Source organism: Neomonachus schauinslandi, chromosome 3 (genome assembly GCF_002201575.2).
Source record: "Neomonachus schauinslandi chromosome 3, ASM220157v2, whole genome shotgun sequence".
Lineage (NCBI taxonomy): Eukaryota > Metazoa > Chordata > Mammalia > Carnivora > Phocidae > Neomonachus > Neomonachus schauinslandi.
Window position 1 is genome coordinate 53,728,311 of NC_058405.1, and position 24,943 is coordinate 53,753,253.

At 42.4% G+C, this 24,943-nt stretch overlaps 1 protein-coding gene across 3 annotated transcripts in view; it reads right to left on the reverse strand.

The window, feature by feature from the left end:
* ENOX1 (ecto-NOX disulfide-thiol exchanger 1) overlaps positions 1-24,943 on the reverse strand; it is a 210,923-nt gene that overhangs the window by 159,579 nt on the left and 26,401 nt on the right. For 2 of the 3 annotated variants that reach the window (XM_044913177.1, XM_021697871.2), the window contains exons 2-3: positions 4,914-5,069; positions 3,503-3,709 (exon numbers count right to left, since the gene is read on the reverse strand). In XM_044913177.1, the coding sequence (XP_044769112.1) occupies positions 3,503-3,709; positions 4,914-5,069 (363 nt within the window). Of the gene's footprint in view, positions 1-3,502; positions 3,710-4,913; positions 5,088-24,943 lie in introns of all 3 variants that reach the window. The other variant, XM_021697870.2, reaches the window with a different exon arrangement.

A 24,943-nucleotide genomic window follows, 5' to 3' on the forward strand; every position in this document is an offset into this window, starting at 1 on the left:
GGCCCTCAAGGCACCCTGGGGGTGGGGCAAGGGGGCTTTCACCTATTTCTTTTTTTTTTGCCCAAAGGGCACTGCATTCTTCCCATAGGAGGTGGGAAGCAATTACCCCTCTCCCCAGTGATAAGGAAGTACTGCCAAGTTCAGCTTATTACGGATTTGGGGATAAACACGCTTCTGGGAGGTGTCTTGGAGGGTCACCTACCCATCTTTCAAGCCAATGTTACTAAGAGGATGACCTCAAGAACCAGGGCACTTACCGTAACTCCTTCTTCCCTCTGGCTTCCAGGAAGCTCGGAAACAAATTTGGCATGTAGCATTTTTCCCCTCTCTGCCCTTCTATGGCCGTGGTGCTATATTTTCAATTTACAGTAACTCTATTGCGTAAAGTGTTCTTAAATTCTTTTTTGAAAAAGGCGGAGTAGGGGTAAATAAAGAATATCTATGGTATTTAAAAAGACCTACAAAGTAAATTCCACAACACCTCACTCACAGGTTATTGCTTCATTCCCCTAGAAAATGCTGCTCCATTCTCTCTCAGCAGCTGCAAAAGCCACAATTACCAAGGCAATTTTGCAAGGCTGTTTTATTTCCACTTATCCTCTGGGGCACACAGGAGACTATTTTACCTTCAATCAAGAGGCCTCACTGCTGCCTTCTTACAGCCCTGCAGCACCTCATCTGGCATGCGGCACTGCACAAATTGTCCACGCAATCTTTGAAGGCCAGGGGAGCTTGTGCAAGAGCACAGAGCTGGACCAAAAAAAAAAAAAAAAAATGGGCCTGGAAACCTTTGGGGGATTTACTGCGAGCTACCCAACTTATAAAGATGATGTGCAGAAACCTGATCTGAGAAATCAACACGAACAGAACTGAAACCAGACAGCCAGCCTCCTTTCAAAATGAAGAAGACTTGGCTTTGAGGCTGCTCTTCAGTTTGGGGTACTCAGATTTTAAAAACATAAATTTAGGTCCCAGCAGGATCACAGCTGTCGGGGCTGCCAGAGGAGAGAGCAAAATGAGCACTTTTGCCGTGTAGGGGCTTTGCAAATGAGATACCACTGTGAAATGCTAGGCTGCACTACACTGATGTTCAAGATCTCCGTGCTAGATTTCAATGGATTATCTCGGCATTTGTGTTGAAACTCTGCTGAAAATCCCTGCAGAGGCTGACTTCTTCCCTATAGGGCACTTCACACCTTTGAGAAGTTACAAATACAAGACAGATCTCACATCTGATTCCTGTTATGCCCTTCTCACTCCTAGGTTTAAATGATGTTCTCTAAAAATAGGAAGATACAACAATACCTATCAAAAACGCAAACATCGATCACGTATGAGCAGAATTCATGCTAAAGCAGAGCGTATCTTGGTTCTGGGCCATAGAAACTTAACAAGTCAGCAGGCCACGGTGACATACACTAACAGCTGAGCAGGAAATGCCGCCTAAGGCTGCCCAGCGGCCCTAACTGGCCAAGCGTCTTTCTTCTGCTCGTGTCCAGAGCATCACTTTTCAGATATTTCTGGTTCCAAAAAGTACCCTCTCTTTCACCAAAACATCATCATTAAGGCCTTAAAAGAGATCCTGATGAGGCTGAGTCTAAAATTAGCCTGGCCTTCAACTGTGAACACAGTCCTAAAATTAGGCCTTCCAGCTGGGTATGGGCTTGTAGGAGCTAACACACAGGACGGGCAGCCTTCCTTCCCTCTGGCCCCTCCAGTTAATCAGCCTTTCAGATCTTCCCTGGACTGATGTACAACCTCCCCAGGGTGGCTGATCGCTGTGCCTCCAGGCAGGGAGGCTGGAGGTGAGGCCTTTGCTGTGGGCTCCTCCTGCTGCAAAGCGGAAGACCAAGGAGCCATCAGGCACCTGGCTCAGAAGCAGGACCAGGATCCTGGTTGGAAAGAGCCTAGCGTCAAGGAATAAATACAGGAATACCTCTCCCGTGCCTAAATTTGGGCCTGTTCATCTTTGGCAATGTCTCACAGGGTTTCTGATTGTATCTAAACTTTGTGTTATGTTGGAGCTGAAAAGCACTTTTGATCTACTCTAACCCTCTCGTTTAATCAGGTGGAGTAAAGAAATAGTTTTATGGTTGAGCCGTGGTTACAATCCAGGTTCCTTGGGGCAGGTCTGTGAGAAATGAGCATCAGTCTTTCTTTACCATCTTCAGGATATTTGTATTAAAAACATCCATTTGCTGAATGGTTCCTGTTGTTGCAGGTGCCCTGCTGAGCACTTAATATCCATTATTTTGATTCATTCCTCATAATAATCCTATGAGTTAGTACTGTTACTACCTCAAATTTCGCAGATGAGAAAATGGAGGCCAGAGAGAGGTTATCTTGCCTGAGGCATGTGAGACCCAATGCCACGCACTCGACAGAATCCCCAACTGTGTAATAGACTACTCTGAAGCTATGGCCCAAGAATACATGACAAGTAAAACACATAGCTATTTGTGTGTTGTAAAATAATTTTTCTATGTTTCATCTTCCATCTCTATTTTAGAATGCTTTCAGGTCCCCCTCCCCCCTTTGTAAGGTTTTATTGGAATAAGGGCTTTAAAATTCTCCATAGCACTGCCTGGGCTCAGGAAAGTTGCAGCAGTGCTGGAATAACCCCAAGGCTTCTGGGGTTTGCAAGGGAATTCCATGGCAATAAGAGCTGCCTGCAGAAATTAAGTAAGCCTGGCAGTAGCATTCAGAGTTTTTTTTTTTTTTCTATTCTTTTCTCACCTTCCCTCATTAGCTTTGCCTCAGGAATAGGGAGGTGGTGTGCCAAGTGACAGACTGAAACATGCAGAAGGAGAGCGTGAGGGAATGGCAATGAGTTGATTCTAAGCGCACATTTCTCTAAGACCACATACCAATACCAGATCTATAGTTCTCAGATTTGGCAAAGGCCTCGAGGACAGCCTCCATGCACTTGCCCCAACACCCACAGGCAGCACTGGCTCTAATGTCAACATCTGTAAAAATCTCCCTATCAATTGGCACCCGAGAAACAGGTATCCTGGGGTAGGCTTTCCCACTCTAAATGCACTAGCAATTGGGCAGTGATACCAGGTCTTCCCCTAGGACCTACGGACTACTTTCTGCAAGGAAACTGATCTTGATTTGGCACCCTGGGGTCTAGAAAGTGAAACACTCTGAAATTATGCCAAGAGAGTATTTTATTCCCCCAGGGAATTACATCCAATAATAATAATGGTCCTCAGGATTCATAATATTGCTTTTTATCTAATAAGCACTTGAGAACATTAATTAGAAACTCGATGGAATTCCTGAAGACTGGTGGTGGGAAACCCTTCCTGACATGAAGTGCACTCACAGACTTAACATACAGCTTCTGGCAGCCAAGGGAAAAGGCAGAAGTCCTCCTTTTCCATCCCCAAACTGTGAGGACTTTATTGTGCGTTAAGGCAAAAGGGAAATAAGCTCCTATTAACATCACAAAACATAACAAAAATGCCTCGAATACCCCTTATGTAATGCAAAGTACCGGAAAGGTAAATGGCTTTGTCAACCATGAATTCCTCGGCAAATCGAATGTGACAAAAATTCTTCTTGCTTTTCCGAATGGCTGTAATATCACCGCACTGCTCAAAGACTTCTTGAATAATTTCCTCCGTAGCATTTTCTGGTAATCCTCCGACAAACACGGTCTTACACCCAGGAGGTCGTTCTCTTGTGGAAGGAGGAGGAAGATCTAATAGTCACAACAGAAACAGAGGGGTGTGCCTTTTATTTCTTTGCCCTCTTCCTGGTTCACCTGGCGAAAGTGAAACTCGCAGAGTAACTTTCTCCACCTGAGTCATGATACATGTCTACACGGACTCACATTGATGTTTTTACCTCCTCTCCCCTCCTCCTCCCAACCTTTACTTTCTGTGGTCCTTTCTACACAGGGTGGCTAAGCTTGTCCCTGAACAGAGATAAAGCCAATGTTAGCATAATTTCATTTCCCCTTAATAATACAGAAGCCCAGAAAATGGGGGAAAAAAAACTTCACAAAGTACAAAGCATGATGAGATGACAACATGATGGAAGACTTGGGCTTGCTATCTGCTTTGTCTTGCTGCAGGATAACGGATCAGCAAGGCAGAGAACAGGACCTGTAAACATGCGTAGTACTTGCTCGGCTGGGGAAACACCGGGGCCTGAAAACGACACTTTTTTTTTATTATTCACATTTAAATGAGCCAACGATTACATTTGGGGGAGGCTGTAGGGAAAGATAAAATGTACACTGTCACAACATTTTACCTAGTTTATATGTAGATTACTAAAGCAATCTCCTGAAAAGTCCACTTCAAAAAGGCAACACTGATTAATATGAATAAAAAAAAAAATTCTAGCTATTTAAGCCCATAAACTTAGTATCTGAAACTAAATTAAAAAAAAAAATTCTGGCTCATTTATTTCATCAAATGTATGTTTCCTTCAAGCAAATGCCATTTGGCCCAGAAACTCTGAGATGCGGGCTCCCCCCAAAATTGCTAACTGCCAAATTAATTCAATTTTCCATCTAGCAAAGCACATTTCAGAGTTTTTCTCCCACATTTGTGAAGATGGATGGAAATGCTCACATATTTCACACTATGTTCTGCAGCAACTGCTAGACTTCGTTGCATGCAAAAAGATTCTTAATGCTGGGTATGTATCCCCACATCACATAAGCTGGCTTCACCGTGTCAATTCAGCTCCTGGATAGAACACATGGACACAGCCCCATACATCTGTGCTAATCTAGAGACAAAAGCATCATGTCAAATGGATCCCCACTTTGTGCATCCATGTGGAAGAATTCTGAGTCACATCTGAAAGTGCATGCAATGCTACATTAAAAAAAAAAGAAAGAAAAGAAAGAAATTTAAATTGAGGAGCAGGTAGTTCTCACAGGCATCACTTACTTGGATTTTGAGGGAAAAGAGTACAACTTTTGCAGTGGATTATTTCTTTGACGACAGCCACTTCTGTTGGCGGTGGGGGTGGTACAAGCCCCAGGCCTGGTATCATTGGGTTAATGGGGGTGATCCCAGTCATCATGTTGAGGCCTGGATCAAAGCCTGGGACACAGATTGAGTCTGTAAAGTACACAAGATAACGTTTTGGCTGGAGGATCTTAAATCAATTTTCATTGTTATTTTTGCTGTTTTCCTGCAAAGATTATTTGACTTTACACTTTCTATTTTTTTTTTTTTTTTGGTTAGGAATTTCTCCCGGCATAAGATGTAGCATCATAGAAAGCTATTCCAGAAAGATAAAGAGAAAATAAAAGATGAACTTAAAACTACATGAAAAGGAAATTATATCACTTAAAACATTAACATGGCAGAACAGAACACAGCATATTAAAGTGGAAAACCATGCACCATGAAGCTTTGCTATTGCTGCAAATGTGATTCTGTTTCTTAACATCGGTGTATTGTTTACGCTCGCTGCCTTATGACCCAGAATGTGGGAAGAATATCATTTAACATTGAAGTGCCCTGTGAATCTAATTGTCAATCTGGTTTTATCAAAAGAGCCTTCTTATCCAAGCGACCTAGATTTGGAAAAGTTCAATTTATATGTGCATACTTTATAATGATGCATTCAGGTCCAACCTAACCTATTTCCCCCAGGAAACAGAAAACAAAGAATGATTACTATGGTTGGGTTAAGTACATGCAGGCACACAATTAGCCGTATACATTTCTGCATTCCATTGGATAATCACACTTTCTTCCTATAATTCAATCAACAAATAAATAATTGACCAACCCTCCTGAAATCTTTACGCCCATTAAAAAAAAAAAAATTTACGCTCTGTATGAAAAAATGAAAGGGGGCCAAAAGAATGGGTTTTCCAATATAAGCAATGAATTGTTTTTTTAGTGTGGTAATGAAACAAGTAATTTCAATGGTGATATGCAGGGATTTACTTTTCCTAAGTAAGTTAGATTTATTTACAAGCAGGGACTGTTAGAATACTGTACTGCGTGTCTAAGAGTAGCTGGGAAGGGACCCCTCTCCAGAGAGTGCTTCTGTTTGCAGAAAGCAGACATTTTCACTGCTGGTGGGATGATGTTCAGGTAGAACGGCATAGATACCACCAGGAGTAGCCACGGTGACCCTCCGCAATGAACTTCCTTTTCTTTTCTTAGTCTCCTATCTTTCCTCCGTCCTCCTCCTAGATCATTCCCATTCCTCCCTCCCGGCCCCTCTGATCTGTGGCTCTCACGGACAGCCTCTGCCTCAGCCTCCTCACTCTGCTTACCTGTGCTGAAAGGTGGGAGAAGCCCAGAGGCCGATGAAGTGACAGGGATACCCTTTGTTTATGAAGACACTCCAGAGCATATGAAGCACCGGCAAAAACTTTTCCTTTCTGGGAAAAGGCTTATGATAGCTTTCCTCTATACCCTGGATATTTCCGCTCTTCCTCTGGGTTGAACAGAATAAGCAGCGTGATCCTGATCTATAAGCCCAAGAGGACTGCTGTCCCATTTCTTAGGAAATCCATCTAACTTGAGAGTGTACCAGCATGACTTCAATAAAATGAGGTGGGTTTTTTTTCAATATTGGTTTTGTTAAAAAAAAAACCATGTAAATATAAATGCCAAATATGCATTCTCATTCAGAGGAGTCACCTTGACATTCTAGGTACTTCCTCTGTAATTATGGTTGTCAGTTTCTTCATCTGTAACATGGGACTGTTAGACTGAATAATCTCTTGGGGCACAGTATTCCAGGATTCTGTGCTGACATTGCTCAAAACAAGTGATATAGAAAAGACATAAAAGCTGGGAAGTGACAGGGACAAGATTCACACTTTGGTTATTCATTTAAAATCCTCATAAAGTTTCACAGGTTTTATTCTCATTTTACAGATAAAGAAACTGAGGCATAAAGCAGTTGAGTAGAATCCCCAACATCACAAAGCAAATGGCAGTGTCCACCCCAGGGCCTCGGTCTCTGGCTCCAAATGTAAACATGGCTCTTTTGACTACCTTAAAGTCTCATGTAGAATGACCTGACTTGATCATTCACCTGATATATGTCACTACTAAAAATTTACTCTGCTCTTAAAATAAAATCAATACATATCCTTCTGATCCAGACGCCAAGTCTAAAAGGGGGAAGTTCCAGAACAGAATGGCTTTCAGTGTCATCATCACTGAAACAACAGATTGGCTTTCAAGGTGAATATATTAGAAATTGAAATATTGGCATGCGTGTGCCTTTATTTAATCTCATTCCATGCGTAAGATTCGTCTGTTTCTTTCCTGGCCTGGCCCTCACTGTTGTTTGCCAACACAGGGTGATTTAAGGCTGAAACTGCTCAGGACAGTGAACCCTGTGAATTACAATAACCAGATGTTGCCCACAAATGAGATGAGAAGCCCAGCGCTTGCATTCTCTTTTAGTTGTAACAGACTTCTGTTTCCTTTCTGAAGGCCAAATAAATAAATACATCTTTAGAAATGGGGACAAAACACACAACTCTTGAGCAAAATATTTTAATATAGAGCAAGAGTTACTTTGCCTTTTCCAAGACATCAATATGAAGAGACTCTGAGGTTTAATGAAAAATCTGCATGGTGAGTGAAGTAGCTTGAAAAGAGCTTAGAAAGGAATTAACACTTAAATTATGTTGGACCTCAAAGGATCTGAGATTCAGTATTTGAGAAGAGGAAGTAGGGAAGGATTAGACTTTTATTTTAAAAATAAGAACCCATTACTTTTTAACAATATATGAACAGGGGCGCCTGGGTGGCTCAGTTGGTTGAGCGACTGCCTTCGGCTCAGGTCATGATCCTGGAGTCCCGGGATCGAGTCCCGCATCGGGCTCCCTGCTCGGCAGGGAGTCTGCTTCTCCCTCTGACCTTCCTCCTTCTCATGCTCTCTGTCTCTCATTCTCTCTCTCTCAAATAAATAAAATAAAATCTTAAAAAAAAAAAAAAAAACAATATATGAACAGATGGAAATTGTTTTCTCAAATAGCACAGGAACCTATTATGTACTAACTCATTAAAGCAAATGCACACTTTTTGGGAGTCTGAGAAAGACACATGCACAGGAAGACAAAGGTGAGGGGAGAATGCAAGCTCCAAGAGTCAGTTCCTTGTCTTGCTTTTAGAAAAGCTGCCCCTGTGAACTTCAGAGATAATGAGTTATAATTCCACTCAGGGAAAGGAGAAAGAAGGCTTAAATTGCAGCAAGAAAGAATCCAATTAAGTACAAAGTAGAACTTTTCTTTGAGAAATTGTACTTAAACAAGAGGAAGTGTTATTTATTTCCAAGACTGCAGCCCTGTTCGGCTTTCCCCCTATGTCGCAGACCGCGAGGACAGAGGCATCAAGGCCAAAGCTCAGCAAGTATTTCTTTCTCATTGTCTTTTCCCAACTGGACAAGACACAACCAGAAACAAAAAACCTGCTTCCTGATTCATATGTAGTCAGGTGTTTTATCAGTTAGATGAGCCGGGTGCAGAGAGCAGGTTAGGGTTTCGTGTTCAGGACGTTAAGAGGCATGACGGTTTCTTTCGTTCATTCATTCGGCATTTCCTGAGCACATACTATTGCCGCGATATGGGGTCAGGAACTGTAATATGGTCCCCACTTGGGGAAATCACTGTGTTTAAGGAGAACATGAAGGATGAGCACCAAACTGAGCAGAAGAGTTGAGAAGTGTAAACTGAGGCTCACCGCGTGGCCCAGGAAGAGACGGGCTGGGGACTCCAATCAATGTCCATGCTACAGCATGGTGAGCATAAGACACTGTGACCAGTGTCCTGAGGGGCCCTGGGAGTCAGATTAGAGGAGAAGGGACCTTGCCATTCAAGTTAGTGCATTCTGACTTTATTCTCACTGGGATGGCAGCCAGCGAAGGTCAGATGTGCACTCTGCTGGGCAGAGGCCCCCTGCCAGCTATGCTGCACCCCACCCCTCCTCCTCCATTGGTCCACTGCCCCAAGCAGTGGCTGGCCCCCTTTCTGCCCTTTCCCATCAATGCCTCACTGAAGTCTAATTATTGGAAATGAGAACTTGACCCCACTTGGAAGAAAGGCAATAGAGGTCTGTCTCGGTCAAGGCCGGGCCTAACTAGCTTAGGCGTGGGTGTGGATGCTGGGCTGGGCTGAAGCTTGGGGGACAGAGGTACGCTGTCAGTGCCAGGAACAAGTGAGGTCCAGAAGGCAGGGCACCGTGTTCCTAGAGAATAATAAGAGAGAAGAGGCAGTAGTCAGGCCAAAGGTTAGCAGTAGGTCTAGTCCTGGGCGGAGATCCTTGCAGTAGACAAAACACAAGAGCGGGGAGGCCAGCTTCACTGGGGGACTCTATCGGCAGTTCACTGGGCCTGAACCACCCCGATCCAGGTTCTGACTCAGTCCAGGTGGAAGAGAAGTTTGGCAGCAATGTAACAGGGTGAGGCTGAGAGAAACTGACAGTCAAGGAGGTTACCTGAGCTGGGACTCAGGCTGGAGAAGCAAGACAGGATCCAGACACCAGAACCAAAGCCTAGGGTTTATGGAAGGAGGCAGATACCCCAGTTATCAGTCCTGGGGCCTGGGTCACAGGCTGACCTGGGTCAAGCCCAGCTGGATGCTGAGTCTTAGAAGACAGGGCCCCAGGGCCCCTTCCTTGTACCTGAGGCCCTGACGGGAACTTGAGTCCAGGGAGATGCCAAGCTTCCGAGGGCTGGGGCAGACAGACAGGCTGGAGGGGCTCTAAGAAACATGTAGAAGCTCCTCTCCTTTCTCCAGAGGAATCACTCCCTCCGAATATGATCCATCATCACTGGACAGAGAAACTACGTCGTGATATGTGGGCACATTCTGTTCATTGCAATCGACAACTCTACTCTTCTGCAGTGTCAGTTAAATTCACAAAGTAAATGCTTTTCTTTTCATTCCATGTCCTTCTTTTCTCTAATATTCTTAAAAATCATTTCATGATCAACAAAGGAAAGCAGTTTTTAAAAAGGTAAACTCGAGCTAAAAGGATCTGGGCAACAGCTGAGGGACACTAAGGCTGACTGGTCCCTTAACTTGTCTGGGCTTCCATGTCTTCTTCAGGTAAATGTGAGCGTGAACACCAGACTTCCCACCTCCACAGAATGAGAGCCTCAGAGAGCACAGTCTGTGTGAAAGCAGTGTATCGACGTGTTAGGAGCCCAAATCTGCAATCAAATGTACCTGTGATCAGGCCCTGGGTCTCCCACACACTGGCTGTGCAACCTTAGGACACTGAATCTTCCTAAGCCTCATTTATAATATCTGCAAAATGGGATGATCATATTTAAATTGTAATACTCTTGTGAGGATTAGGTGGGACTTAAAAAAAAATTTTAAGTGTTTAACATAATGTTCAGCACATGGTCAGTACACAACATATGGTAGCACTTATGTGCAATGTTAATAAATATGTATTTTATGTGTAATATTTACGTAACCTTATATAAATTTTATTAATATTGTAGACACATAAAGGATCATGACGATGATGATGAAGTATTTCTTTTGACAAACAGCTGAGTGCCTACTAAGTGTTGGATGTTCCGCTACGTACTTTGCCTGTAAAGATATCGTATGAGTCCCTCCTTCAATGAAGTGACAGTCTGGTGGCAGAAACTCCTGAACAGAAAATGACAATACAGTATGACAACTCTTGTGAGACACTTAAATAGGAGGTGCTTAGCACAGAGAAGGGGGGGACAGGTCTGGGATACAGGTTTGATGGTTTGAATCGTGTCTCTCTGAACAGAGAGGCTGAAGTCACGACTCTCCTGGTACCTGTGATGTAACTTTATTTAGAAACAGGGGCTTTGCAGATGTAATCAAGAGAAGACAATGTCATACTCAATAGGGTGGACTCTATCTAATATGACTGGTGTCCTCATAAGTAGGGAAGAGACCCAGGTGCACAGAGAGAAGGCCATGTGACAAGGGAAGCAGAGATTCAGTTACGTAGCTGCAAGCCAAGAACACCAAGAATTGCTAACAAAAAACAGAAACGAAGGGATGATCATGCAACAGATTCTTCCCTAGTTCTGTCCCAGAGGGAAGACAGCGCTGTCAACACCTTGATTTCTGACATCTTGTCTCCAGAGCTGAGAGAATAACGTTTCTGTTTTAAGCTATCGCAGGGTTTGCGGTACTTTGTTAAGGCAGTTCTGGAAACTGATACAGGGGGACAGGGTCATGACAGGAATGCTGGAGGGGGTGACAGCTGACCTGAGTCTGAAAAAGGATGACTTCTATGGATGTGTAGAGAAGATATTCTTGGGGCACCTGGGCGGCACAGTCACTTAAGTGTCTGACGCTTAGTTTCAGCTCAGATCATGATCTCAGGGTCACGAGATCAAGCCCCACATCTGGCTCCGCACTCAGCATGGAATCTGCTTGAGATTCACTCTTTTCCTCTCCCTCAACCCCCTCTCCCTCTTGTGCTTCTCTCTCAAATAAATAAATCTTAAAAAAAAAAAGAAAAGGTATTCTCAAAATATATTTATTAGAATCATAAATACAAAAGATATTTCTAAATGTTCTCTTAGAAGAAATATTCAAAACCAGTTCCCTGGAGGCAGGATCGCTCTTACATTTTCCCGTTGTGAAAAAACCCAAATTGAAGATGGCTACATATTTATTAAGAGCAAATCAACCCCACAGATTATAAGTTAACATTATAGTGTACTTTATAAGTGAATGCCTTCAAGTAGAATCTAAGAAAGTTAACATTGACAATGCTTTTGTGATCTTTCTAAAGAGATCCAAAGGTGGTGAGGTACGTTTTCTATTTAAACGCAAGATGTATACCCAAGGTGAGCTCCTGGAGCCTGGCTGCGCTCACGGTGTAAACAAAGACCTCATGCAATAAATAAAACCCTCTGTCTCCTTTGACTGGGGATATAATGCTGGCAGAACGGGGGAATGCAGCCGTCGACAGCTATTTTAAGTACTGTTGACTTGAGTGGGGAGATTTGTGTCCATGCTTGAAACTATGACACGGCACCAAGTGAAGAGAATTTCCAAACTTCTCACCAAAATTGCTGCGGAGGAGCAATGACTGCTGAAAGAAGGCTGCCAGGTCTTTCCAGCCACCTGTGCACGGAGCATGCACTTGAAAACCAAATATAACTGGAGTGAGCAGGAAATAAAAGCCCATCAAAGGTTCTGTGAAGTTCCCTCACACTGGGGGTCTGGGTGATTTGAATTTGATACCAGTGCTCAGTACAGAGGCCTGAACCACCACACTCCAAGTAAGCTGCTCTGTTTTCTGGACCTGCGGAAACACACTCTTCAGACACAGCGGGCCTCACAGCTGAGGCATAAAAACCATGCTGGCGCATGCCAGGCAGGTGTGGAGGGGCTCACCTTGACAAGGAAGCAAAGGACACTGGGCCTCACTGCGAATCGTGAAGTTTCAAAGCTGAAAGAGATTTGAGTATTTCCTAGTCCGACACTCTTGATTGGGCGATGAGAAAACGGAGGCTTCGAGAGGTTAAGTGACTGCCCAAAGTGACACAGCTTGTTAAGAGTGGAGCTGCAATTAAGATCAGGCGTCCTGCTTGCTTCACCACTGTGCATTTGAGTTCCCCAACATCTGCCCATCCTGCCTTCTAATGACAGATTATTCGCTACTTCCCAAGGCAGTCCATTCCCTTTTCTAACAGTTTCACAGCGAGAAATTTACTCCTCCTCTGTTGCCTCAGGACCTGATATCCTGTACTAAACCCATTGTCCTTATTCTGCCCTCCTGGGCTATTGTCAGAAGCCCGCTTCTCTGTCCTAGCGCTTCTGGTCAGCTCCACGAAGAGAGCCCACAGGAGCACCTGCATCTTCTCCAGCCCAGCCTCAGTGACCCTGCTTCCCTTAGCCCATCCACAAGTGACTTCCTCTAAAACCCACCTTTTCTGCAGTCTAGGGGAAGCCCCAGAAATAGGCCCTATAGAATCTGACCTATAGGATTAGCAGTGCTTTTGACCCTTCTTGATTCTGAAGGGTCCTTGTGGCTGACCTGGTACATTATGACTAAAAAACAGTGGCCACACTCGAATGCTTGCTTTGTGCCAGGCCTGCACTGAAAGCGTCACATCAGCTCATTGCATGAGTCTTCCTGGCAGTCCCATCATGGAGGTGACATGCATCAAAAGACCTCCTTCGACTAAAATACCTATGTTGTGTCTCTGCAGGATGCTGTCAGGCAACTTTGCGGTTGATGTTTTAAAACTAAATAAAAGAGTTTGCATTCTCCATTGGATTTTCCACAACCTTTTTTCTTAGGATCTCCTTCTGTCTTGAGTTTTCCCTCCCTAGCCCCCAACATCTATACAATGGCAAGACAACTCTTTTTTTTTATTATTATGTTATGTTAGTCACCATACATTACATCATTAGTTTTTGATGCAGTGTTCCATGATTCATTGTTTGCGTGTAACACACAGTGCTCCATGCAGTATGTGCCCTCCTTAATACCCATCACCAGGCTAACCCATCCTTCCCACCCCTCTCCCCTCTAAAACCCTCAGTTTGTTTCTCAGAGTCCATCGTCTCTCATGGTTAAGACAACTCTTTCTTAAGTTCCCACCGCTTCTGATTTCTCCTTGCAGGTCACACTCAGCCACAGAAGAAAAGAAGACCCTCTTAGACAAATCTATAGAGACTCCTCCGCCTAACGTTTACTTCTCCCGAACTCTTGTTGATTTCTAGTTCCAAGGGCCAAGGCCAAATTCTCCCTGCACGGGGGGGTCTCTCTGAGTTGCTCAGGTTGGAAGCCATACTAAGTCATTTGCTCTGCTGTGCGGCCTACTGGTATGCTCACGCTTGTGTTTACTCGTGTCGGAATGCTCTCCACAGCAAACCGCTGAGTGCCCAGGCCCTCTGCCCTCCGCCTGGACAGTGAGTCACTTCAGGCCTTGCCTATTTCTTTCAATAAAGCTTCCCCTTCCTCAGTTGCTGGTTTAAAAGCTCGATAGGCAACCACATCCGGTCACATCCAAAACCTTTCAGACAGACCTAGCTTTGAAAAGGTCTCTCCGTTATTGCGTTGCTGCCCGCTGCTATGTGGGTTCTTATTAGCTCTCATCTGGAGGGTTGCAAAAACTACTCTGTATGCCCAGAGGCTGCAGCTTCTGTATCTCCCCTCTCTGTGCCCTTCTCACATCCCTGAACCTGGGAGCAGCCAGCCGTGCCCACGAGAGACCCACGAGAATAGGCCCTAATTGGGGCCTCTAAATTACTTCTTTCAAACTTCTTTTCACATCCCCGTCTCATTAGCCGAAGATTAATTTTCTCTCTGTACCATGTTATGTGACTTTGTCCAGCAGGACTGTTACATAATGATAGAACAAAAAGGACTGAGTAGGCTGTTGGTGTTCTCTGCTTTGAACCCACTGACAGCCTTATGGCACAGAATGTAGCGGCAAAACATGGTGGAATCGTGGAAAATACTTTTGAATATTCAGTCAAGCATATAAGAAGCACTCTGTAATTCTTAGGTATCTACTTATCCATCTATCTATCTTTTTAAGGATAGGGACCCTCTGAGTACATATTGAAACACTAATTTATGTCAACACATTTCTTTCTGGCATTCAATGCCTCCTCACTCGCAGAGCTGTTCTTCTTCGAAGTCAGGCTGACAGCCTGGCGTCATATTGATGGAGAGCCCACTATAGTCAGTGGTCATGACTGCAGAAGTGGTATTCACAGTGCGTGAATGTCTACACAGGGATCTTCCCTTTGAAACCTGCATCTTCCCAAGATAATAATGCAAGGGCTAGCCTTTTGATTTTATTTATCCACCTTAGTTTTAGTTTACAAAGACATTGGGGAGATAGGGAACATCTCATAAATTTAAACAAGAACAAAGAAAAACTTATTCAATATTTAGCTTCCAAGAAAACATGCACATCATATTATTTTAAACAATTTATATAAGTTTCAATTTAAACATACTGCTTAAAGGGGCTGAAGCAACACAGAGTTGGTCTCTTTAAATAAGATCAGCATATAGCTGTCGGCTGGGAGAGAAAATAGAGCCTCATTTAGAAGCAAACACATCATGAGTGCTCCTAAAGGAAACTTCAGGTCGTGTGTTGTTTTAAAATCACAGACTGATCTAATATTAATTTAATTTTTCCACTCAACTGTGTGGGCAAGGACAACCAGCTGGGAAGAAATAAGAGTTGAAGATGGAAAGAAAAGAGACATCCAAGGGAGAGACAGCAACAGAGACAGAGAGAGATAGAGAGAGACCATCTGAGTCCTGGACTCAAGGGCACGCTCACTCTCCTGCCCAGTGTCCCAGCCTCTTTACACCTCGGATCTTAATCTGCCAAAAGAGGATTAAAAATATATTTACGTTGATAGGCTTGTTGTGAGGACTAAGTGAGTTAAAATATATAAAGGGCTTAAAAGAGCGCCCAGTAGGGGAAGTACTCGGTACGTACTAGCTGTCACTTGAACCACGAGTATTGTATTTGTGCGTGTACCTGCACGCACCTGTGTGCTACACAGCGTACGTGATTCAGTATTACCTTAGTGTCCCTCCTTCTTAAAAAAGGCATATCTCAATTTTCTGTTGCCTTCTAAATTAATGTTTTATTATCTATTCTGACTTAAAGAAGTAATTCTTTGGGTGGAAATCAGGAGGGTCTTCTATATATAACTAATGAAGCAGTGCCATATAGTTTTGTCATAGGAGGAATTTCTCCAACAGGTTAGTATTAGGAGAAAAACAAAAACCAAAGACTCCCCTCTATCCCCAAGGGCCCAAGATGTTTTTCAGTGTCTGGAAATGAGAATTACAGAGTTCAGAGCTGTTTGCTCTCTGCTTTTTCTGCCAAGATTAGGTTTTATACCCCGTTCACCAATTGGGCTACTCACGTTTGGCATAGCTATTTCCCCCTAAACTTGGTTTTTCCATTGCAATCCTATTCTATTAATTTCAGTGAATATGTCTATGTTATTAAGCTTCTTTACAAACACACACCTTTTTAATAAATTAAAGTCAAGCAGCACCACATTTTAAAAATACTTTCTTACATCTGAGACCCTGGCCAGATTTAGTTATTTATATGTTGATATGCATTTTATTTAAGATCTTATTTTTTTGACAGAGAGAGACACAGCGAGAGAGGGAACACAAGCAGGGGAGTAGGAGAGGGAGAAGCAGACTCCCCATGAGCAGGGAGCCTGATGCGGGGCTTGATCCCAGCACCCCGGGATCATGACTTGAGCGGAAGGCAGACACTTAATGACTGAGCCACCCAGGCGCCCCTGTTGATATGCATTTTAATTTAGAAAGCATCAAGGCCAAGTCCTACTCTCCAATAGCCTGTCATTTCTGGCAAATACCCTGAGTAATTCCAGTAGATAATTTTTCAGAGAAGTAAACGAAGGTGGAATGTTTCAAGTACCAAATTTGGCCTCTTGGGCTGAGTACTGTGAACTTTGAGAAGCGTTTCTCAGTGGTTCATCAAAACACTGTGGTAGTGTCTCCCCCCCACAGGGCTGACACCTCGGTATGAAAAACTCAAGAGAACTCATTTCCCACATGAAAAACATACCCCAAACATTGTTTTTTTCCTGGAGAGTGCAAGGTTAAAAATAGAAACTATTACCCAGATTTTCATTTAAAATTCATATATTTCCGTCCAATTGTCAATTCAAAGAATGTTTTTGTTCTTTGTTCAGGGATCTACATCTTCTTCTCATCCTCAGAGGCATCCAGTTTTGAACTGTTACCTTTATGCAATGTTATATTTTCAAAATCCTTTTTCAATCTTTCAATAAGCTAGTTTTCATCACATATCTCCAAGGTCCCCCCACCCGCTTTGCAGGTGAGCAAGGAAGTGGAGGTTGGGGAGATAAGAGACGTCTGTCAGCAGCATCACTGGATCTGGAGGGGAAGCAAGCCGTGGTCCCCACCATCCTGGCTGTGATGAGAGCCCACCTGCCTGTGCTCTGCAGACATGCATGGCACACAGGCAAAGAACCAGGAGGCACCCTATCTGGGCTTTCGTCCCATCCACCTGAGGTTCCTCACCTCCCATGTAAGGCTAAAACCTTCCATGCCCACTTTGCATTGTTATTACGGACGCCAATTATTTGACGGGCATTTGTATGCCAGCAATTTACAAACGAGGAAATCAATCAATACACAGATGTAAATTATAGTTAGGATTTTTCCTACTGCAAAGGTCTCCAGGGCTCCACAATGGTGCTAAGTGTTAATTTTGTGCAGAAAGAGAATTCAATATATTATTCTGTATATTATTGCGCTTTGGAGTATATACAAACATGGCAGGAGGGAGGGGAAGGAAGAGAGGGAGAAGGAAAGGGAGCGAAAATGGGTGTGTGTGTGTACGTGTGTGCAGTATATCCTTGCTCTTCTCACGGAACCCACGGTCTCCGTAAAACTATGCCATTCTCCATGTTAGGGTCATCCACTAAGTTTTTTTTTTTTTTTTTTTTTTAAAGATTTTATTTATTTTTTAGAGAGCGAGTGAGCGAGAAACAGCATGAGAGGGGAGAGGGTCAGAGGGAGAAGCAGGCTCCCCGCCGAGCCGGGAGCCCAATGTGGGACTCGATCCCAGGACCCTGGGATCATGACCTGAGCCGAAGGCAGTCGCTTAACCATCTGAGCCACCCAGGCGCCCCATCCACTAAGTTTTATAGCTGAAAAAACTGAGGAGCTGAGTGGCATGCTGCCTTAGGTCCCTCTGAGGTATTCGCTCGTTCCACGTTACTAATCCTCTACAAAGTTGCTAAGCAACGTGCTAGATGCAGGGGGCACGGAGCTAAGTCACGATCCGGGGCCCAACGTGCACAGTGCGCTCTGACACAGACACACGACACATAGCTGCATTAGAAAGTGGCAGCGAAGTTCGGGACGCATACTCAGCACCTGTGCCATCAGCCCGAAAAGAGCCTGTGCAAGCTCTGAATTCCAAGTGGCCCTCCTCAGTTAAAGTATCTCTCTAGCTGAGCCACTGTGTCCTCAAGCCGGAGCACAGAGCACTTTGTAAATACACAGCCAAGTCAGAGAGCAGCTGTTCCTCGGGACTGGGGCCACACTTCCAAGGGCAGTCATTTTTGCTGCATTTATCAGATGACGTTTTGAGGGCAGAGGACTGTCGGGGTGTTTTATTTCTCTTCCTTCGGCTATATCATTACATATTTTTCTCCTCTCCTTAATACTGAGAGCATTCTGGGTCAGTAGGCTTTCTTCAGGCTGCGTTTACATCAGAAGTGCCTGTGGTGTGGACGTTACAAGGTACAGATTTTGTCAGGGACAGAGTATAAGGCCTCCCTAATCTAGATCTGCTCGTCACTGAATGCCAGAAACACCAGAATGGAAATGTTAGCTTGGGCATTCAGACCCTTAGTCAATTAGTGTTATTATTATTTTTTACTATAACAATGACAGAGCATTACATTTTTTTTTTTTCAAATACATCTGGAAAGTCAGTCAAAAGAATTTGAAAACCTTATCACAGGTAGTTAACTTTCTTCCATCACAGAGTGATGGGACAGAGGCATGAGAGATGTGAATAATTTCGGGCAGAAAGTGTTTGTTGAACAAACAGAGCTAAGTTTAAATAAAATAAAATCGAATAAACTGGCAGGATGTATCCAGTGTGTATCAGGAGGATTTATCTTGGGGCCTTTTCTGCTCAATATCTTTATTCCATGTTTCGGACAAAGCACGCTCTGACATGGTCATCAAATACTGTCTGTCATCAGCAGGCACTTACGCTAAGGTGTGCGGTAGGTGCTGGGACACAAAAAGGTTGAAGACAAATGTCTGAGCTTTGTGCTTCCAGAGAGACAGAAACTTTCAGAGAAAATGAAAGTGACAAATAAAAAAAATACCCTAGTTTGTGGAAAAGTACCCTAAAATGAATGAAAGGGCAGACAGTATGTGCAGAGCTCCTGCCCGACACACTCACAGTGGATTATGAAGAGAAAGTCATATATGTAAGAGGCGAATCCTAATCCTTGAGGAGGACGTCAGAGAAGTCTAGTCCTACAAAGTGTCCCTCACACTGTCCCCCTCTGCCACCATTTGTCGAGGGACTACGGCAGGACAGCTCTGAATTGCTGTCACCTCAAGGAGCAGAGGTCTGAGCTGGGAGGAAGCAGGTCAGACTGGCTCCGCCATACCCTTCTGAATCTGGGCACCCGTTGCCCTGCCTTACCCGTCTCCACACCTGGGCAGGGCTGGCGTGCCTGGCACGGGCCTCTCCCACGGCTGTAGATACCAGCTCCCATGGACCCACTTCACACCAGCCCGACGGGGAGGCTTCTTTCGCTGTGATGATCACTACACCCGCTCTCCCTTCCCTGGCGCCTCACAGTGGAGTCTTTGGGCTCCCCTCCCCCACAGGCAGAGCTCAGGGGTGTGGTCCTTTCTTTCTCCCGGGTAGACTGCCCTGTGAGTAAAACTCTGTTGTTGGCCGAGCACTGAGGAATCCAAATGGATCACGGAGGAAGGTTTGGGAAGGGGAAGGGTTCTCATTGCTAGTGAGTATTCTAGGTGCCAGGCAGGATGCTAGGCACCTTCACATACATTACCCCACTTTACCTTTACTACCACAGTGCAGGGAAGGTTAAGGAATGGAGGAAATTTAAGTCACGTGGTCAGCTAGAAATGTCAGAGTCCGAACTCAAATCCAGGTGAGTCTTATTGCAAAGGTCTTTTTGTCTCATCAGGACTGTCAGTGACAAATCCCTGAGTTGGATGGATTACAGGTCTCACGACTACACAGAATGGACCTTCAGCTGGTAAACATGGGTATGGACATATCGCTGTTTAAGGCCGACATCTATCTGTTCTGTTTGGTCAGTGCCCAAGTCCTAGCAATTGTTAAATATTTGGGTATCACTGTTGCCCTTATCAAAACGAAATATGTGGCAAATAACAAATGTTTGACCTCTACCTCTGGCAAGGAAAGAGTAACAGACACAGGATATGCTCTCCCACCTCAAACAGCCAAAAACCTAGATAAAATATATGAAACATGGTTTTCAGATATTGGATCTCAGGCAATGCAAGATAATGATTCCTGAGAGAAGAAGAGAAACAAACAAGTCGAGCCATAGGATTGCCCAGCCTGGAAAGATTATTGCCAAAAGAGAGTTTCCAGGCTATGGCCCAGGGAGGAAGAACCCCAGAGGGGCCCGGCAGTCGCCCTGATTAAAGACATAGTTGGTAGTTTGAGAAGGCCAGGGTCACTAGAGTGTGCAGGGCAGAGTACTTGAGAGAACCGCACGCACACATTCACGTGTACACATGTGTGCACACATGTACATGCACACAGCTCAGAGAATTAATCAGTGTATGCATGTGAGGAAACTGTGCAAGGCTGGGGGAAGAACCACCCAAAGGGATTATAGGAACACTCCAGAGGTATCACAAAAGCTAGGAAGAGTTCATGTCCCCTTCAGCTGGAATAGAAAAGTCTCATAATTCATGAGGTATTGTGTAGAATACTCATAATGGTACTACCTCAGTAGTAGGGTAAAATTAGACCTAAACGCTGCTCTGGTCTCTCATAACAAAAAAGCAAGCCCCAAAATGTTCAAATTCTTTCCAGTAAACTTAAATCTGTCCTATAATAAGCCTCAATAATTTTTTTTTTTGGAATGCAAAAATATCCGGCACCTAACAAGGTGAAATTCAAGATGTCTGGCAACCACTGAAAAATGACCAGGTGTGATAGGGTCATTCCTACACCTGTGACTATGTTATTATGTGGCAAAGGGGGATTAAGGCTGAAGATAGCATTAAGGCTGCTAATCAGTTGACCGTAAAATAAAGATAGACTACCCTGGATTATTCCAGGGAGCCTAATATAATCACAAGAGTCCTAAAAGGGGAGGAGGGAGGCAGGAGAGACAGAGTGATTTAATGTGAGAGCCATTGCTGGCTTGAAGATGGAAGGGGACCACAAGCCACAGGATGCAGGCAGCCTCTAGAGGTTAAAAAAGGCCTGGGTGGCCCAGTTGGTTAAACGTCTGATGCTTGGTTTTGGCTCAGGTCATGATCCCATGGGTCATTAGATGGAGCTCATCTAATACACTGGGCTCTGCACTCAGCGGGTAGTCTGCTTAAAGATTCTCTCCCTCTGTCTCCCCTACCATGGGTGTGCACTCTCTCTTTCTCTCTCTCTCAAAAATAAATAAATAAATCTTAAAAAAAAAGAAGTTAGAAAAGGCCAGGAAGCAAACAGGAATACAGAGCCTGGAGCCTCCAGAAAGGAATACGACCCTGAGGACACCTTGATTGAGACCAGTGAGGCTTTCTAACCTACAGTGCTGTAAGATAATAAACTTGTTTTTAAGTCACCACGTTTGTAGTTACTAGTTACAGTAGCAGTAAAAAAAAGTGACCCATAATAAGGAAAAAAAAAAATACAAACAAAACATAAATGACACAGATGATAGAATTAGTAGACAAAGATATGGAGATGGTCATAACTGTGTTCCATATATTCAAGAATGTGGAAGAAAGAGTGAACATGTTAAAGAGATACATGGAACACTCAAACTGAACATCCAGAGATGAGAGCTACACTGTATGAGATGAAAATATACTGCAAGCAATTAACAGCAGATTAGATATTAAATAAAAAATTTAGTCATAGTGTAGACACAGCAATAGAAACTATCCAAAATGAAACACAGGGATAAGAAATGACAACAACAACACCAAAATGAGCATAAAAAGATCTGTAGGAAAACTATTAGCAGACTAATATACTTGTAGTTAAGTTCCCTGAAGAAAGGAGATAGGGTCAGAAAAATATTTGAAGAAACAATGGCTGAATCATCCAAATTTGATAAAACTATAAACAGATACAAGAAGCTCAAGAATATAAGGCACAAGAAACCTGAAGAGAACTATACCAGGACATATCCATGATAAGTTACTTAAAACCAGTAAAAACCAGTGATAAAGACAAATTCTTAAAAGTATCCAGAGAAAAAAGATGTATTATGTACAGAGGGGAAAAAAAGATAACAACGAGAGTAGATTTCTTGTTGAAAACAATGTAAGCCAAAAAACACCGGAGTGACACTTACAAGGAATTGAAATTTAAAAATATGTCAACCTAGAGTTCTATAACCAGTGACAATGTCCAAAAGTGCAAATGACATAAAGAATTCTTCAGACATAATAACTGAAAAAATCGATCACCAGCAGATCCACACAATAAGAAATATTAAAGGCAGCCATTTAGGCAGAGAAAAATGATATAAAGTGTAAATCTTAATCTTAATCTACACAAAGGAATGAAGAACAGTGGGAATAGTAAGTATGTTGTTCAACATAAAAGACTTTTTGTTATTTACTTAAAAGATAATTGACAGAAAAAGCAAATGTATTTTGGGTTTATAACATATGTAGAAATAAAATATATGACAGCAGATAACATAGGACAAGAGGGGGAAATAAAATTATACTATTTGTGGTTCTCATACTATACAAAAAGTGGAAAAACCAACAAAAGAGATTAAATCAGAATCCTCCAAGATAATTGAAAATAAGGCATAAAAATAGAAAAGATGGAATAAAGAACAGAATAGACAAATAAAATCAGCTAATAAGACTTATTTTAACCCAATCATATAATCATACTAAATGTAAGTAATATCTTAATTAAAAGGCAAAATTTATTAGATTAGATTTTAAAAGACCCATCTACATGCTGCCTATAAGAGACCTATTTATTTTATTTTTTAAGTTTTCATTCCAAGAGTTAACATACTGGAATTAGTGTTATATTAGTTTCAAGTATACAATATAGTAATTCAACAATTCTATATATTACTCAGTGCTCATCAAGATCCCCATCCCCTATTTCACCCATCCCCTCCCCTACCTCCCTTCTGGTAACCATCTGTTTGTTCTCTAGAGTTAAGAGTCTGTTTCTTGGTTCGGCTCACTGTCTTTTTTTTCCTTTGTTCATTTGTTTTGTTTCTTAAATTCCACATATGAGTGAAATCATATGGCATCTGTCTTTCTCTGACTGACTTATTTTACCAAGGGAACACAACAATCCCCAAGCATTTATGCACTGAATAATACGTCAAAATATATGAAGTATAAACTGAAAGCACAGAAAAGTAAAATAGACAAACCCACACTAACAGAGATTTCAATATCCCTTTCTCAATAATTGCTAGGACAAGTGAACAAAAAAGTCAATAAGGATAGAGAAAACTTAAATAACACTATCAACCATTTTGACCTAACTAACACTTAAGGAACACTTCACCCAGCAATAGCAGAAAACACATTCTTTTCAAGTGTACAAAGTACATTTACCAAGACAGGCCATATTCTGGGCCTGAAGCAAACCTCAATAAAATCACAAAGACAAATCATAAAAAGTACAGAGTACATTCTTGGACCACAGTGGAATTAAATTAGATATTAGTGACAGAAGGACATCTGGAAAAATCACCAAATACTTGGAAACTAAATAACATATTTCTGAATAACCTCTAAGAAAAGAAGAAATTGAAAGAGGAATAGATAGCACTTTTAACTAGATGAAAATAAAAACAGCATATGACAACTCAAGGGATGTGGCTAAAGCAGTATTTAGAGGGAAATTTATGGCACTAAATGAATGTATTAGAAAAGACTCTCAAATCATTGACTCTTCCTCTTATGTTTACTAGTTCCTTTTCTGCTTATAATAGGCATAATTTGCTCTTCTTTTTCCAGTTTTTTAAGGTGGGAGCAGAGTCAATGAAATATAAAACAGAAAAATTATAGAGAAATTCAATGAACCCAAATGCCAGTTATTTGTGAAGATCAATAAAAGTCCTAAACCTCCAGTCAGCCCTAGGAAGGAGAAGAAGAAGACAAAAAATACTGACAGTAGGCATGATAGAGGGTACGTAACTACAGGTACTATACCAATTATAGGTATAAAGAAATACTGGGAACACATTTATGTCAGTAAATTTGACAATGTAGACGATAGAAGAGAGTCCTGGAAAGACACAAATTACCAAAGATCACTAAAGAAAAAATAATCTATATAGCCCCTATTAAAGAAATAGGATTTGTGTTAAAATCATTCCCATAAAGAAACTTCAATCCCAGATGATTTAACTGGGGAATTTTACTCTAGTAGAAATTAAATATTAGAGAAAAAATAGTAGTTATTCTATTATACATACTCTTCCAGAACATTGAAGAGGAGGGAATGCGTCCCAATTCTTTTATGAGGCCAGCATTACCCTGATACCAAAACCAGACAGAGACATTAGAAAAACATTATAGACAATATCTGTCATGAACTTCCATGCAAAATTTTAGCAAACTGAATCTCATGATCTCCATAAAGGGTAATATATCATGATCAAGTAGGGTTTATCCCAGGAATGCAAGATTAGTTTAACATAAAAAAAAATCAATCAATGTAATTTGCCAAACTGGCAGGCTGAGAAAGAAAAAAACACCCGTGATCATCTCCCTAGACACAGATAAAGCATTTTTAAAATTCTGATACCCATTCTCTTAGAAAGCTAAAATTTGAAGGAAACTTCCTCAACCTAATAAAGATGATGTACTTAAAACCTACAGGTATCCTCATATTTAGTTTTATTTTCCTTATAAGATCAGGAACAGGCCAAGGATATCCCTTTCACTATCTGTTCAGCTGCCAATATACTTGACAACATGGATGGATTTTAGAATAATTATACTGAGTGAAAGTGGCCAGATATTGAGTATATTCCATATGATTTCACTTATATAAAATCCTGGAAAATGCAAAATAATTTATAGAGACAGGCAGAAGGATCCAGGATTTGCCTGGGGAGTTGAGTAGGTGGGAGGGAGAGATGACAAAAAGAATAAGAAAACTTTTTGGTATAATAGATATGCTCATTATTTTGATTGTGGTAAGCATTTCATGAGTGTATAGATATGTCAAA